The 16394-nt window shown below is 47.5% G+C and overlaps 1 protein-coding gene across 6 annotated transcripts in view; it reads right to left on the bottom strand.

Annotated features, from left to right (window-relative positions):
• Positions 1 to 16394, bottom strand: part of Slc6a5 (solute carrier family 6 member 5) — a 54183-nt gene that overhangs the window by 13655 nt on the left and 24134 nt on the right. For all 6 annotated transcript variants that reach the window (XM_031386780.1, XM_031386781.1, XM_031386785.1 and 3 more), the window contains 5 exons: positions 16213 to 16345; positions 9775 to 9909; positions 7702 to 7805; positions 4199 to 4323; positions 1148 to 1260 (listed from right to left, as the gene is read on the bottom strand). In XM_031386780.1, the coding sequence (XP_031242640.1) occupies positions 1148 to 1260; positions 4199 to 4323; positions 7702 to 7805; positions 9775 to 9909; positions 16213 to 16345 (610 nt within the window). The remainder of the gene's footprint in view (positions 1 to 1147; positions 1261 to 4198; positions 4324 to 7701; positions 7806 to 9774; positions 9910 to 16212; positions 16346 to 16394) is intronic.

The raw sequence follows: 16394 nt of genomic DNA, 5'->3' as shown, positions 1-16394 counted from the left end.
CACACACACACACACACACACACACACACACACACACACACACACACACACATTGGACCGTGAAAGGCGGTTTGTGTTCTAGTTGAACGAGGCTTACTCCAGAGACCCAGTAGAAAATTCTACAAGGGATGAAAGAGTGAGCTATGGCCCCAGACATTAGGCACCTGACACGAGCCCTCAACTCCATTATCCTGTGGGTAGGGCAATGCCCCAAGCTACTAGTATTCTGGCTGGACTCCACCTCCACAGTCATTTGATTACAGCCAAGTATGCTCTGCCCCACAGTTACCTGGCAACAGCAAGGTAGCCCAGCCCACTATAAAAAGGGCTGCTTGGCCCCTCCTCTCTTTCTTAAGTTCTTGTTCTTACTCTCTCTTTTGCTCCCTCTCTCTCCCTCCCTTTCTCTCTCTCTCTCTCTCTTTGTTTTCTACAATAAAGCCCTAAAACCATGGACTGCCTACTTTAATCTAGACTTGCTGCGCTGGAACAATGGCTTAGACCTCCCCCTAAAGAGCTGTATCTAATCTCCCACAAGAAAGCCTCCCAGCATTTCCAGCCACCAGACCAGATCAAGAACCACCCAGCACCCTCCCCCTGCCCATTTTTCCTTTTGGCCCCGGAGCCACTGCTACCCTGGAGCTCCCAACCATTCTCAGCTCTTCTGCAGTGTCCAGCAACATCCTGCGATGCCCAAGAGCTAGAACCTGTCCTCCTTGTCCTCTGTAAGGCCCAGGGACCTCAGATTGATCCCTCCCACCACCACGGACTGGGGTTACATGGCTTTCCACAGCCAGACGCCCACCCTGCAGCATGGAGAATGTGTGGCAGTCTCCTGTGTCCTTTGTCCAGGATCTCCAAGCTCTGACAGGACACGGGTCTCTCCCACCCCTTTATTTCCCTACCGCCCGGTGCCCCCCCCCCACACACACAGGGGGAGAGAGAGAGAGAGAGAAAGAGAGAGAGAGAGAGAGAGAGAGAGAGAGAGAGAGAATTACTGTGATCTAGACAGGTCTCTCACCATCCAAACATTACTCAAAAGATGTCTCAGTGTAACCCATAAGCCTAAGCCTTTTCTGCAGGCGAGGATCATGGAAAGTGGAGTCTTTGAAGGGTTTGAGGGGAAGGGATGAGAGAGACGGGGACTCACCATGGTGTCAAGTCCAAGCGTGAGAAGCATCAGGAAAAAGATGATGGCCCAGAATGGAGAGAGAGGCAGCCTAGTCAAGGCCTCTGGGTAAACCACAAATGCAATGCCTGGCCCTGGAAAAGGCGAGAGAGATGGTGTCAGGGAGGCCCTGCTTGAAGCCCCTCTACCCACAGCCTTCTCTCCACTGAGTTCCTGAATGATTTCACAGGTCATAGGTTCGTCCCACTGTCTGTTATTTATGTTCACTCATCTCTGCTAATTAGACCATGCTGCCTCCCATGCAAATAGTAAGAAACTACTTTCTTTTATTTGAATGGAGGCTAAAATAATTATTACCTTCTGGTAGAACTGTTGCTATTGAGCCCTGAGGGGTACCTGGCAGTGTCTGAAGACAGTTTTGTTTCTCACAAATGGGATGAAGTGGGATAATTTGATGATCCATTCTTTCAACTTGACAGGATCTAAAGTCACCTAGGGAACAATCCTCTGGGCACTGCCTGTGAAGAAGTCTCTATGTTGGGCTAACCCGCATGGATAGCACCATCCATGAGCAGGAGTCTCAGGCTGAATAAGGAGAAAGTGAGCTGAGCACAGGTGTATGTCTCTCTCTGTCTCTGCTTTCTGACTGCAGAGGCAATGTGACCACAGCAAGTACCAGTCCTCATACCTTCCCCACCGTGAGAAATGCGTCCCCTCAAACTGTGAGCCAGATAAACCCTCCCTCCTTGATGTTGTTGATTTTTGTTAGCATTTTGTCACAGCAAGGAGAAAAGACGCTCATATAGAAACCTGCTTAAATTAGAAAGCAGAGACACCCCCACAGGGTGGGGAGCGATGGCTTCCTATGGGGGGTGGGGTGGGGGGGTTGCTGTGCCTGAGTCTTTTCAGCATGCAGGTGCCCAGCATCCAGAAGAGGGCATCAGCTCCCCTGGGACTTGGTTACAGGCGGTTGTGAGTGGCTTGGCATAAGTACTGGGAGTTGAACTCTGGTCTTCTGAAAGAGTAACCAGCGTCCTTAACTGCTGAGCCATTTCTCCAGCCAACATAACAGCACTTTTTTTGAAAACTGGAATTTATTGGGTTGTTAGTTCCTAATGTTGCACAAGGCCTCAGGGTGTTTAAAATATAAAACCTTCTAAGGCCTATCCTCAAGATAAAACCTCAAAGTTACCCCCTGCCCTATACATTTATTGAACAGACTATAGAGCCAATCTCCAAAGGTTCCTTATGTGAAAAGTCTGTATTAAACAACAGTTGAAAATAGGTCTGAAACACAGACCCAGAAAGCCAGCCTTGGAAGCTGACATGAAGGCCCGGGATGGTCACCCCCAGAGGACTTCACTGTGGTGCTTGAATATTATTCCACCCTTTGGGTGTTACCGCTTGGAAGAAGGGTCAATCTTTTTGACAGGCACACCTCCCTGAGAAGAGTGTGGTCCCTGTAACCAGTTGGCCTCATTACGACGCTGTTTCTGACTAACCATCATAACACAGTGGCCAGCGTTTGGACCAGCAGTTGTCCTGCAGATGGATATGCTGGATATTGCTCACTAGGCTAGGGTGCAGCTGACCCCACACATCACTCTGCATGGCCTCACTTGGACAGGGGACAGCTCAGGGCAGCAAGCCTAAACGGCCTGTATGTCCCCAAATACTATTTTTATCAGTTCATCCACTAATTCCCAACAAGATAGGTTTGGTGGTTGTTTTGTTTTGTTTTAGAAACCAAAATGCCTCAGATGTTCTAGAAAGTAGGGCAGAAACTATCAGCCTCAATGACTCTGCTAAAAGAAATTGAGGTTATAGAACAGCTAGGGGTGGCTCCGTGCCTGAGGTTAAGGCCTTCTTAGCATCTCCTGCCTTGCAGAGAGTAGGGAAATTCTCAGCCAAGAAAAGCACTGCACAGCCCACTGATACAGAACCACCATCCCTGGGGGCTTGCACTCTCTCTGGGGAGAGATAATGATACCCCTGGGATGGGCTGAAGCATTAACTCTTTGAGGCTGTATTGACGCAAGTGGAAGCAGTGATTAATTATGCCTGGTGAACAGGAAGAGACTGGGCCATGCTTCCAAAAAGGTGACCTTCTAGAACTTGGCTCTGCTGTGTGCTGACTCCAAAAACCATGGGGAGCCATTTGAAGGACAACTGCCAGACAAGCCTCGCACCACTGGAGAGGTTGGGGCTCAGGACCATGCCTCTCTGCACCCGTCACAGTCCCCATATGCTGAAGCTTATACGCCTGGTCAGTCCAACCAGAATAATCATCAGTCTCCACAATGAAGGCCTCCGGTGGCCACAAACCTATTATACCCTAATCCTCTGTAGAACCAGGCAGAGTGGAAATAAGGTTAATAAGAATCTCAAATGCTCCCTCTGCAAACGCTGTCCTGGAAATATAAGTTGAATGTATTCAAATGAAAGCTCCTTACAAACTCAGAAGCACTATGCAAATGTTAGCATCATTTGGGTGCAGTATAAACATTTATCCCACACTCCCACTCCCATCACCCATCTAACCTTTCCACTCACTGGGGAGAAAACTGCAGGGCAGCAATGCTAACTAAGCAGAAAGCCTTGAGAACATACTTGACCTAACAATTAGGAAAGTGCTTCGTAAGTACAAGGCTCCCTGAAGTCCAGTTGGAGCTCATTAAGCACCAGCGCTCAGCTTCTACAGCACTGTACAGCGGGCAGCAGCACAGCTGCAGGGCTGTGGGTTGCCTAATGACTCCCTTGATCATGCCTGACTGATATAACAGGCACAACCCCGACCCACTCAGGCTGGAGCAAGTTTAAGAGAGCAAGAAAGACAAGGTGGGGAAAAACAAAACAAAACAGGAAAAGGGAACAGGCCAAAAACAATTGGTCTAGCTCTTTATCGAGTTTCCCAATGGAGCCTGTCTTGCTCACTCTGTCAAGACAAGACACGTGAGCATCCCACTGAGCCTCCCACCTCCATCCATCCAAGTTCCTGACAGAACAAATCAGGAGCTTGTGAGGCAAGCCAGGAACTTTCCCTGGAACAGCAGGGTGACATCTGCCCTGTACCTTGGTCGGCCACATTCTCAATGTTGACTTTGCGCTCGTTGGCCATGAAGCCGATGACAGAGAAGATGACAAACCCAGCAAAGATGCTAGTGGCACTGTTGGTGCAGGTTACAATTAACGTGTCCCTGGAAGGAAGAGACCAGAGTCTGAGATTAGGTGAACTCCGTGAGTAGGAAGGGACAGGGAACAACAAGTGTGTGCCATGTATCTGTGTGCCCCTGTACATGCATGACCACCTATGGACACATTGTCCGTGCACACATACATCCAAGGAAAGAAGCAAGCAGTCCTGAGCACAGGTGCCCTTCTGTCAATCTGAAATGCCTCAAAAGACTCAAATGCTACTTTCTTAAACCAGCATAATTTCTAACTGTAATCTAAACCCTCATTCTTATTTCTACAGATAAATATGTAGCTCTCACCCCTCATCAAAGAATTTTCTTTTTTCAACAAATGGAGACCATCTGAGAAAGCAGAGAATGGCTAGCTGTGGGATACTGGTCTCCAATTCCCCAACTGATACATCTACAACACAACCTTTACTCCCAAGGCTCAGAGAATGTCACAGAAAGGGGAGGGGGCGTGGCAGAAAGATTGTCAGGGCTAGAGGACCAAGATGTCTGGTGTGAGACAATGTCTTCTAGCAACAAAAAAGACACAAAGTGAAGGGAGGTAGGGAGGGGGAAGTAGGCTTGGGAGGAGGGGGTGAATGTGATCAAAATACATTGTATAATACTCATAGAATCAATAAAGATATTATGTATTATTCTATGTTATAATATTATAATGGCCCCACCTGGGACCTCTGGGGAAACCCTATTTCCTTATGCTTAGGGCAGGTTCACAACTAATTCACAGTGGCTAAATGCTCATGTCTCCCCCCCAAATTAGTATGGTGAAGCTCAACCCCAAGTGTGCTCATATTACAAGGCAGGGCTTTGGAAGAATGGTTTCATCTAGTGAATAAGACAATGCCCTCATGAAAGAGGCTATGAGGTGCGTGCTGCTCCAGTGCCTACTCATATGCAGCGGCGAGGTACCATCTGGAACTTGGCAAGAGACCTCATCAGATAATGAATCTCCTAGCACCTTGATCTTGGACTTCCAAAACTCTGTAACTATGAGCAATAAATTTCCAGTGTTTATAAATACCCAACATAAAGTATTCTTGCAATAAGAGCCCAAGATGACTATGATATCAAGATAGGAGATAATCCAGCCACAACAGTAACAAAGGAGAGTTCTGAGATTCAGTATGAGGAATAGAAGGCAGTGGGACATTGAAATGACATCAGAATAATGAGGGCAGCCTGGGGCTAGCGTTCAAAGGGCTGAAAAGAGCCAGAGAAGCAATGGAGACAAGCATTTGTCCTAGAACAGTGGTTCTCAGCCTGTAAGTCATGACCCCTTTGTCAAGCCTCTATCTCAAAAAATATTTACATTGCAATTCATAACTAGCAAAATTACAGCTATGAAGTAGCAACTGTGGTGGTTTGAATATGCTTGGCTCATGGGAAGTGACACTATTAGGAGGTATGGCCTTGTTGAAGGAAGAGCATCACTGTGGGGGTGGGCTTTGAAGCTCTGCCCAGTGTGGAAGAGTCAGTCTTCTCCTAGTAGCCTTCCAAACAAGATATAGAACTCTCAGCACCAATGCCTTCCATATTCCTACAAAGATGGCCCATTAAGCCCCACTTAAAGCATTCTACCGCTTTCCAAATCCACACTCCTCCAAACAAAAAACATGGTTGGGTCTATCACAGCAATATCCAACTCCCTGGTACCAATTTTGTTTTAGTTAGGGTTATATTGCATGAAAAGACACCATGACCAAGGCAACTCTTATAAAGGACAACATTTAATTAGGGCTGGCTTATAGGTTCAGAGGTTCAGTGCATTATCATCAAGGTGGGGGCATGGCAGCATTCAGGCAGGCATTGTGCTGGAGGAGCTGAGAGCTCTATAAATTGATCAGAAGGCAACTTACTCTTCCACACTGGGCAGAGCTTCAAAGCCCACCCCCTCAGTGATGCACTTCCTCCAACAAGGCCACACCTACTAATACTACCACTTCCCATGAGCCAAGCCTATTCAAATCACCACAGCAACTAAAAATGTTTACGATTGAGGGTCACTACAACATGAGGAATTGTATCAAAGGGTCACGGCATTAGGAAGAGTGAGGACCACTGTTGTAGAACCTTCTGCTGGTAACACAGCCAGGGGTTTGCAGCCTACACAAGACTCAAATGTGAGGTCATAGAAAGAAGGAAGGATCACTGAGCATACATTAAAATCCTGGTCTTCCTCTTCCTCCTCTTCCTTTTTCTCTCTTTCCTCCCCTTCCTCCTCCTTCCTTTTCTCACCTGCCCCCTCTGTTAGTAGCAACCACTTGCAATTTTGAGTGAAAGCAAACTTCCTATGGTGCCTTACGACCTAATTACCTATCCAAGCCCGGCTCTACAATCTCCACGCCTGCTTGCTAGTATGCTTCATGTATAACCTAAAATGACCATGAGCAGTTCACTCCGCTTCCTTTACTGTAATGGTGGCAGTGACTTCACCTCTCCCTTTCAGGGACGGTGAACATAGAACAAGGTGACTTCTGCACCTCACTCAGCCCAGCACAGAGCCAGTGTGAAGAAAACATCTGCCCTGTAAACCCCTGAGCTACCTAAAGAGCAAATGGAGGCAAGGGGGGCCCATAGATTACTTGGTAGTGAAACAGAATTTGAGTAACATTCTAGCTCTCAGCCTAGGTCCTTGCTCCTCTGCCACATAGCTTCATTTCTTGTGAGGCACATAGCAATGCTTTACCCTCTGGTGGTCTTCAGACCATTTGGCCTTGGTAGCTGTTGAGCAGTGTGACCAAAACTGTTCAAATGCCTGAATCTGGCATCTGAACCTGTCCTTCAAGGAAATTTGGGGCTAAATTCTGGCACCTTGATTCTGAATGATGATAGTGACTGCGGTTGCTTGTCAAGTACCTATTACATGCAAAATACCCTGTGGGAACCGCATCGCATCACTGCTTACCCACAAGAGATTGATTGCACTCTGTGCTCTATAGATGAGAAAACAGATGTCCAAAAGGGCCACATCCTTGCATTGGTAGCACATGTCAAAGCTATCCTCAAATGACCCCTAGCTCCATGCTGTCCCTTCCTCTGCATCAGGCTGTCTTTCCCTCTTGAAATCAAGTGATCAGTGACCCTACTACACACGTGACTACTCCATAATTGTATACGTGGACTTCTACAGGACATAGCCAGTCACAGTGACCCTCTCCAAGGATACACTGTATTCTGTAGATAGCCACTGAGCCCCCACTCAGGGCCCTGGTCAGTGGGGTCAGCTGAGATGAAGGAGTGAATGACCAGGCATTGGCCAGCAGCTCTTCCTGAGCCCAGGGAGACTCTATAACTCTGCCTTGGGTGTGTTCCGAGGCTTCGTTTTGCTCAGTTTGCTGGCCTGCAGCCTCTGGATCGGATGTCCACACATACCTGTAGCAGTTGTTGTGGAATTTGTTGTAAGAAGAAAGAGTGATGAGCCCTCCCCAGGCTGCAGACAGAGAGAAGAAAATCTGAGTGGCAGCATCCTTCCATACCTAGGAAGAAGAAGGAGAGTCGGGTCACTGAGAGAGTCCAGCCTCTTGTGACATACTTAACACCATGTCACCTTCCCATGTGAATCAGAGGTGACTGAAGACAAGAGAGCTGTGAGTGCACAAACAGAAGCCATGCCTTTCTTGTGCCTGAAGCCAAGGCAGGACTTAACTGGAAATTTTTAACTCTGTGTAATTGAAGAAAGGATTGGGATAATCGATGTGCAGACTTTCTGAGTGAGCAAGGAAAATGGCTGCCGGATGGATTCAGCCTTTACCAGCCTCACACTTGAAATCTACCTTTGCATCCAGGTTACACATCCCACTGCATCACACCAGACAGAACAGGATGACAGCCCTCTCTCAAAGCGCTTACCCACCCGCCAAAATATAGTCACGATTCAAAACAAAAACACGTTTTAATTGACAGTCTTATGTCTTAGGACAACTGCCAGAACCTGAGTTTCCACACTCTGAGAAGAGTGGCAACAAAGCAGAGCTCGGCCCTAGAGAGTGATTCTTGCTGGCCATTGTCATAAAGTCCCAGGTCTCTCAAGCCTCTGCACACTGTGTATAGATGGTATCTACAAAGGACCTATCTTCATCAGTACAATCATATCTTGAAATTGACCTTAAGGGACTAGTGAGAAATTTTATAGTACTTAAAGTCACCTGTAGCAATAACTAGGGACCAGGACCAAAAGAGCAGAAAGAGAACAGACTCCCAAAGCTTGTTTTCTGACCTACACAACACACACACACACACACACACACACACACACACACAAACACACACACACATTCATACACAAAAACACACAAATAATCTAATGTGTAATAAAATTTTTAGTGTACTTAAAATAATACAAAGGTAGATTTCAAGTGTGAGACTGGTTAAAACCCACATCCACCCAGCACCCATTCCTTGTCTGCCCCAAAACAATGCTTTGATTGATTGGTTGAAAATCAGTGTTGTGTCCAGCTTCTCCATCAGGGAAGCTCAGGTGGGGAAGACAAATGTCACTTAGTCTCTGTCCAACTGTGTGAAAATCAGTTATTATGTGGAACCTCTGCAGTCTCTGCTCTTCAAAAGAAGAAGGCTGCCTCTCTCAGCCTTGGCCCTCACACTTTTGCAGCCTGGAATGGTGATGTGATGGTGGGTGCTACAGCAGTTCTCCGGGATCGGGTGGCTAAGGATGGTAAGGAGGAGAGACCAGATAGATTCTTGATCCCTCTTGATCACAGAAGGTCGAAGTGGCCTTTGACCAGCAACCACAAGAGTGACATAAACTGTTATCTCATTTATGCTGCTGTTACCTGCATTCTTTGTGGTATGTGCATCCTGCCATGAGTTTTTGATGTACCCTTGGAAATGCAGTTTTGAAAATTCATCTGCAGTTACACACTCACCCTTCATAGGGAGGGGGGTGTGTGAGGGTGAATTTTTTAGAGTATGATGTCCATACACCCAACCCACCGAGAAAGTTTAAGTATCTGGTGGTCCCATATCCATGTTCAGGAAATATGCAAATGTGTCTGGGGCCTTTAAAATCAAAGAGCTGCTTTGTGCTCTGATTTTCCAACCAGCCACACTCTGCTTCCAACATGCTATACTTAGTAACAAATAAGTGATGTGTGGGTGGTCCAAAGCTATCAAAAGACCCCATCTTCATTAGGGCCAAGGCTGCAACTGCAGATGGAGAGCCACTACTTCAGAATCTGAAAACTCTCAGCTGCCTGATCACCATTCTAGCACACCAAGATCTCCCAGACCTGAAGCTGTAGCTATGGGGACCCCAAGGGGGAAGGGAAGGCTGGCCACATCCAAGAGAGTGGTCTACCCTGGGAGTGTCTCACACACACACATACACACACACACACACACACACACACACACACACACACACACATCCACACACACACACACACCAACCCTGTTTCCAGTCCACCATAAACAAAGTAGTGAGCCCACCGTGGCATCCGTGAGTTTTTCCCACTTAGGTGTGATGAAGTACCAGATGCCAGCTCCAGCTCCAGGCAGGGTGACTCCTCTAATGAGGAGGATGACCAGGACGACATAAGGGAATGTGGCTGTGAAGTACACCACCTGCAAAAGCAGAGGGATGGAGAGGCAAGTGAGCAGCATCACTGAGGACATCACTGAGCTAAGGTGACAGAGGACCTGTTACCTTAAGCTCAGCTAATGTGGAGCTGAGTAGACACAGTGAGGTCTCCCCAAGCTCTGACAGCACTGGAGACCCAAGCAAGACACTGGGGCCAAAGTCAGATGGAGAAGAACAAAGAGTACTTGCCTTCCTGTCTTGTCAATCAAGCCTCAATGTGAAGAAAGCATCCAGTAAGGAGGCCCAAGGCTTTGGGGTAAGGCAGCCAGGACACAGGAGACTGGGAGAAGATGTCCCCCTGCCCAGCTACCAAGTGATCAACAGTGTAAGAAGGTGCCACGCCCACTTGTCTACACCAGTAAAGTCTGCAATATCAGGGGTAAAACCCGATCAAGGACAAGAAGCATTATGACTTCAAAGGGAGTTTGTGCCTCCTGGGTATTCAGTCAGTCGTTGGCATCTCCTAACTCAGACGTGTTCCAGATTAGTCTTTCCAATCATCAACATGCCTTCTTATTCAGGCATAAAGGTACCCCAAGAAATGATTTGTAAATGGCTAAAAAAGGGCATTGTTCCCTGGCTAGCATAACGTTCCAATATATCTTAATTTATTTCCAAGCTGTCCTTAGCTTGGAATTTCTCACAAGGAAGCTGCCTTATCAGATAGGATGTCCTCAGAGTTAGCAACAGAGGTCAGGCAACATTGCTTACTATTAACACAGAATTCTCAGGGCAGTCCCACAGAAGACAGAACTGTTTTACATACCAGAGAGTAATCAAAGGGCTTCCCTCACTTAAGGGCATTTTCAGGAACTGCTAGATTGGAACTTCCTGGTGCTTGCCTCTAGCAGACCCAGAGAATTAGCATGGGAATACCAAAATAGCCCCAGCAGGGAGGGCACCACTGCTTTTCTACTTCACACCTGGATACCTGATCTCACAGACCTTGATGTAACCATCACTTGCCTACTGATCTTACTGACCTTGATGTGACTGTCACCTGCCTATGTGACTTTTGTCCTTCACCCTGCTTTCTGTTTACTATATAAGCCTGGTTTTCATTTTGTGCAAGGACTTACTTGAACTTAGATGGACTAGGACTTAGACTTAGATTCATTCATTCTAGATTCGAGCTTTGAGCCTCATGCAGTCCGCAGCCCCCCCAGGGCCAGAGCACTCTGGCCCAGGGAATGCAGCACCTGTCCAGAAGAGGTAGCTGCCTCAGACCCAGTGTATTTCAGGTAGCCTCAGATGTATGTACCTCCACCGCTGAGCAGCCAGATTTCTCATTTCTCTTTTATAGTGACTGTAAAAGCCTGATGCCATTTTTAAAAAATACACTCAGACTCAGCACTTCCTTGTGTCGGTCTCTGTCTGTCATTCGACGAATTTTTTTGCCCACCTGACCAGAACTCTCATCCCGTGGAACAAGAGCTCCCTGCAGCAAACCCAGTCTGTGGCAAGAAGGCACAGGTGGGGAGGGAGGCTCTGTGCTATGTTCCCCAAAATTCTTACGCCATCTCTGCTGGAGGGCCTAAACTTCACCATCAGAATCAAAACACTTTGGCTTACACATGCTATCCTGGCTTACACAGACACCCTAGGTAAAATGGCCTCACAGGGTGAAGAGATTGTGACTCTAAAATTAGACACATTCCTACACAAATGGTATCCAGTCTCTGATACTGAAGTGTGACCTTGGCTCCTAAGGCCTCTGAACCTCAGCTTATATACCTGTTATATGGGTACAGAGCACCTGTCCTAAAACAACATGTAGGATTATACAAGCGGCTGTGTGGAAACAGGCACAGGACCTGACCATAAAAGGGTCATTAAATACACCTACATTCCACAGGCATGTATGGAGGGTTTCTGATGAACTGGCTCTGCTATACAGAGAGGGGATATATAATGGAAAGAACCCAGTATCTGCATAGGGGCTGAGCGGTCAGCCATCAGAAACTTGTGAGACTCAAGGGAAGTATGCTGTGCCTGGCCTGGGAGTGTCTGAAGGATTCATGGAGACGTCACTCAAGGTGGGTCTTAGAGCAGGAAGGAAATCTTAAAGAGTCCAGGCAAGCTGGTAAGGGAAAGGAGGGGAGAAGGTAGGTAAGGCAGGAACTGGAAAGTGATGCTCTGCCTACTTGCTGCTAGGCGACAAAAGGCCAAGGGTGGAGAGATGTGTAGCTAGAGGTGCTAGAGGAGGTCAGAGCATGGGAGGCCCAAAATGCAAACAGGCAGTTGTAGCTTCTGGAAGAGATGGAGAGACTGAGTAAAGGAACATCTGGAGGAAACATTAGCAGAACTTAGGGATGTGTTGGATAAGGATAAGTTAGGGGTAGTTTCTTTCCTATCAATCAAACCTCAAGGTGAAGGAAGGGCTTGAGACTGAGATTTAGTAGATGGTAGGCAGCCAGGTAGGCCTGGCTTCCTATAAAAAGAAGTGTTGGGTGGAGCCTAGAAGGAATACTAACAGAGGTGGTGAACTGTGCCTGCTCAGCTCCACAGTCACAGAGTCTGGGGTTCAAATCCTGACTCTCCCACCTATGAGCTGGGTCGTTTTGGGAAGTGGCTAAACCTCTCTGGATATAAGTGCTAATACCTGCAGGTGGTAAGAGCTGCATATTCCTCACAGTGTACTGGAGGAGCATGATGGGTCAGTCAAAGGGGAAGAAGATTGAGAGCCTGCTTGTGACCAGAAAGGTAAATTGTCAATCACTGAAACACCCTGACACTCATTCTCTCATTCTCCGGCTCCAGCCCACAAGGGTCTGGCCACTTCTTTCCCCCTCTACCACACTACACTGACCATGACGCCTCTCCTCTGACCCATGCAACATTAATCATTTCGTCCATCTGGTCCCAGAGATGAGATAGTCCCCACAGCCAGCCCCTCTGTGGTGGTTTGAATATGCTTGACCCAGGGTGTGGTACTATTGAGAGGTGTGGCTTCATTGGAGTGGGTGTGGCCTTGTTGAAGGAAGTGTGTCACTGTGGTGGTAGGCTTTGAGAAGCTCCTTTTAGCTGCTCAGGAGCCAGTCTTCTCTTGTTTGACTTCAGAACAAGATGTAGAACTTTCGACTCCTCCAGCCCATGTCTGCCTGGGTGCTGCTCTACTCCTGCCTTGAAGATAACGGACTGAATCTCTGAACCTGTAAGCCAGCCCCAATTAAATATTGTCCTTTATAAGAGTCAAACCCTAACTAGGACACCCTCCTACATCTCCAAACTTGCTTCTCTCCTCTTAAAGTCTGAAAGAAAACTGAAGACCGTGCACCTGCACAGACATTCCAAAACCCAAGGGCATCTGACACCTTGAGAGAAAAATCACTCCACCTCAGGCTAGCCAGACCGACCTCCCCACTGTGAGATGAGACTGGAGGAGGAGCTGCTGCCAGGCAAGGCATGGTCACAGCCAGTCTCACTTCTTACCTTCCCCAGGGAAGGAGCCACAGGGGCTGATGGGAAGGAAAGCCTATACAAGAACCTCAGAGGATTAGAGACTTCCTAGTCCATGGAGGCCTACAGGAAGAACCATCAAAACCCCTGCTTCTCACTTGGCATCAGCCTAGTCAGCTGAGCCAGCCGTTCCCATGTAGCTGTTGTGACATGAGTCTTATTTTGCAGAGAAAGAAGCTGAGATCCAGGCTAAACATCTCACACAGGATTAAATACCTCATTCACGGACTTCTGGCTTGAACCAAGTTCCAACCCTGAAACCACTCCAAAGCCATTGTTTCCATTAGGATCATTCTGTGAGCTGACAGACCAGCAACAGGGGCTGGGTGCTAACAGTAGGCAAGGGAGGTGTCTAGGACGCATGTCTTCGGGAGGTGCCACTTGCAGGGGACCTACAAGCCAGTATGAGCGTCTCCTTCACACCTACAAGCCTAAATTCACACCTTGGGTACTTTCTCACCCCACCCCCTGTGCACGGCTCCATGTGTAGGTGACCCAGTTTCCTTTGCTCCTGGTGAACCGAGAGGGGGATATCCCATTTACACCTTGGATGTGAGCGAGGAGCAGGTGGAGGGTTTCTGCAAGCTGCAATTCTGGGTCAGGCGGGCTCCCACCTGCCCCTGCTTCATATGCCCGGTCAGAACTGACTGCGAGCAGTAATGAATTGTGTTTGACAGGAAGGATGATGACTGGATCACCTGGCCCTTGCAGGCACCCTCCTCACCACAGGGGCCCCACACAGACAGCTAATTAGGTTAGCTTTACTGTGCTGCTTGCAGGCGGAGCAGCCCCAGGAACCAAGCTATCTGCCTGTGACCTTCAGGCCCTTCAGGCTGCCTACTGATCACCTGTGGAGCTCTACCAGCTCAAAGGCCATGTCTCCAAAGGGCCCACTTTGTCCCCTCAGGTCCTGCACTAGAGGAACAGAGCTCACATCACTGCAGGGAGAGAGGCATCTCTGTTGGACAGTGCCTTGCTTGTGAAGTCTCCATTGTAAAGGAGCCAATCACAAATGAACAGTCCCACATTCTCTCTGGCTCTCAAATAATTTTGATTCATATCAGTACAACCCAGGGCAGAATAAGAAGCCTCAGTTCATTATTTCTGGTAGCAGTTCTCATTTTAAAGGGGAAAAAAAAAAAGTCGTCTCCATTGATTTTTGATTGGAAACTTGCCTCAGTGAACCAGGATTAGTGTGGCAGTTGTCAATGACAAGCCTACATGCTCCAGACTGCTTTAAACTTCCTGTTCCCTGAAGCCTATGAAATCCGCCCCCAAAGATTAACTCCTAATCACTTGAAAGAGCTAGCTGTGATGCCTCTCCACCAAAAGCACAGATGAATGGAACTTTTAAGAATCTTAAGAGGCTAAGTGTGTTAGTGCACCCTCAGAGGCAGCACTTAGGAGATAGAGTTAGGCAGCTCTCTGTGAGTTCAAAGCTCACCTGGTCTGTCTAGCAAGTTCCAAGACAGCCAGGACTATACAGTGATGCCTGACTCAGAAAACAAACCAACAAAAAGAACCTTACCGAATATTTATTTTAGTCCTAGATGTTGCAATTGAACACAATAAGGCCCAGATATACCCTGGGACTTCCCAAACTCATAACGATAAATAGAACTGAGACAGGCTAGGAGAACTGATATCCTGATATTTCAAGTAAATGGGACCCGTGGTTCTCTATTCCTTATAGCAAAAGAAAAAGAAAGCCATGTAGATTCTAGGCTTTGCAGTGAGTTAGACCTATGTTCAAATGCCCCTGCTGCCGTTTACCAGCTGTGTGACAGCAGGCAGTCTAGCCTGTCTGTAGATGGGAATAGGGGACCCACGTGGCAGGTGCTATGAAACTGACATACTGATGCATGTGAAGAAATCAGCCAGTGCTCCACACAGAGCTCTCCACAAGTGAGGTCAGTGTTTCTAAGATACCAACAGGGATGGCCATTAGTCTAGTCTGTCAGCCATTTATAACAAAGTGAAAGAAACTAGCTAGCCCTTTTAAAGACCTGGCCATAGACTAAGTATGTTACATGCATTCTTACACCCTATGGCAATCCTACAGGGTATGAGCTACCCATCCCCAGGTTAGGGGATTGAAGATTAAGAAACATATTCCCAAGGTTTACTAGCTTGCCATAGTTACACAGCTAGGAAGGGACTGTATCCTTTCTGCTGGGCCATAGTCAAGCCACATCATCTCCATCTCTAGCCTATGGGACTTTCGCTGAGCAGATGCTCAGTTAATTGTGCTAAGCATCCTTAGAAGATGAAGCTGCCATTCAGCTCAGGTCCAATCCATGTAAGGCAAGGGTATCAGGGAGGCACAGGTGACCCTGGACATAGCTGCGTGGTCCCTTTTCAGCATTCCGTATCTTCCTATAGCCCCCACAGCATTCATCCTGAACCAATGGGGTCCTCAGGCCTCAATCTCAGCTCCCATTTTACAGACTGGTAAGCAGATCTTAGAGAATGTATGGACCCTGATAGCTCCTTTGTCAGGTGCTCAGGCAGAACAATGTAGGAATGAGAGGAATATTCTTCACCTTTAAACTGAGAAAACAGAAGTCCTCTAAAATAGCTAAGATGAGAACATTGGCTTTTTATCAGCTGGAGGAAAAAAATAAGCATTACGAGTATATCAAAAGTTCTGCCAAGTTTTGTGTCTCAAGTGAAGACAACCTTACACAACAAACACCATGGGAAGCATTCAGGGCCCTGAAGGCTGTGGGAAGAATAACCTAGCCTCAAAAAAGTCAGAAGAGGAGGAAGCAGTGGGTGCTGGGGGCTGGGGGGCAGGGAAGAGAGCTCAGATACAGCCAAGTTCTTACTTTTCCTGATGTCTTAATTCCTTTCGCCAGCGATGCATACACAATCACCCAAGCCAAGAAAAGGCAGAAGGCCAAGGGCCACCGGATCTCACCCGGATATTCAATCCCTGCAGAAATCTTCAGCACAAAGTACCTAAAAATAAGGTAGAGATGGAATAAGAAGAGTCGGAAGGAGGGAGGGA

This window comes from Mastomys coucha, unplaced genomic scaffold, assembly GCF_008632895.1.
Source record: "Mastomys coucha isolate ucsf_1 unplaced genomic scaffold, UCSF_Mcou_1 pScaffold21, whole genome shotgun sequence".
Taxonomy (NCBI): domain Eukaryota; kingdom Metazoa; phylum Chordata; class Mammalia; order Rodentia; family Muridae; genus Mastomys; species Mastomys coucha.
The sequence above is the reverse complement of the archived record's forward strand: the minus strand, read 5'-3'. Positions and strand labels throughout refer to the sequence as shown.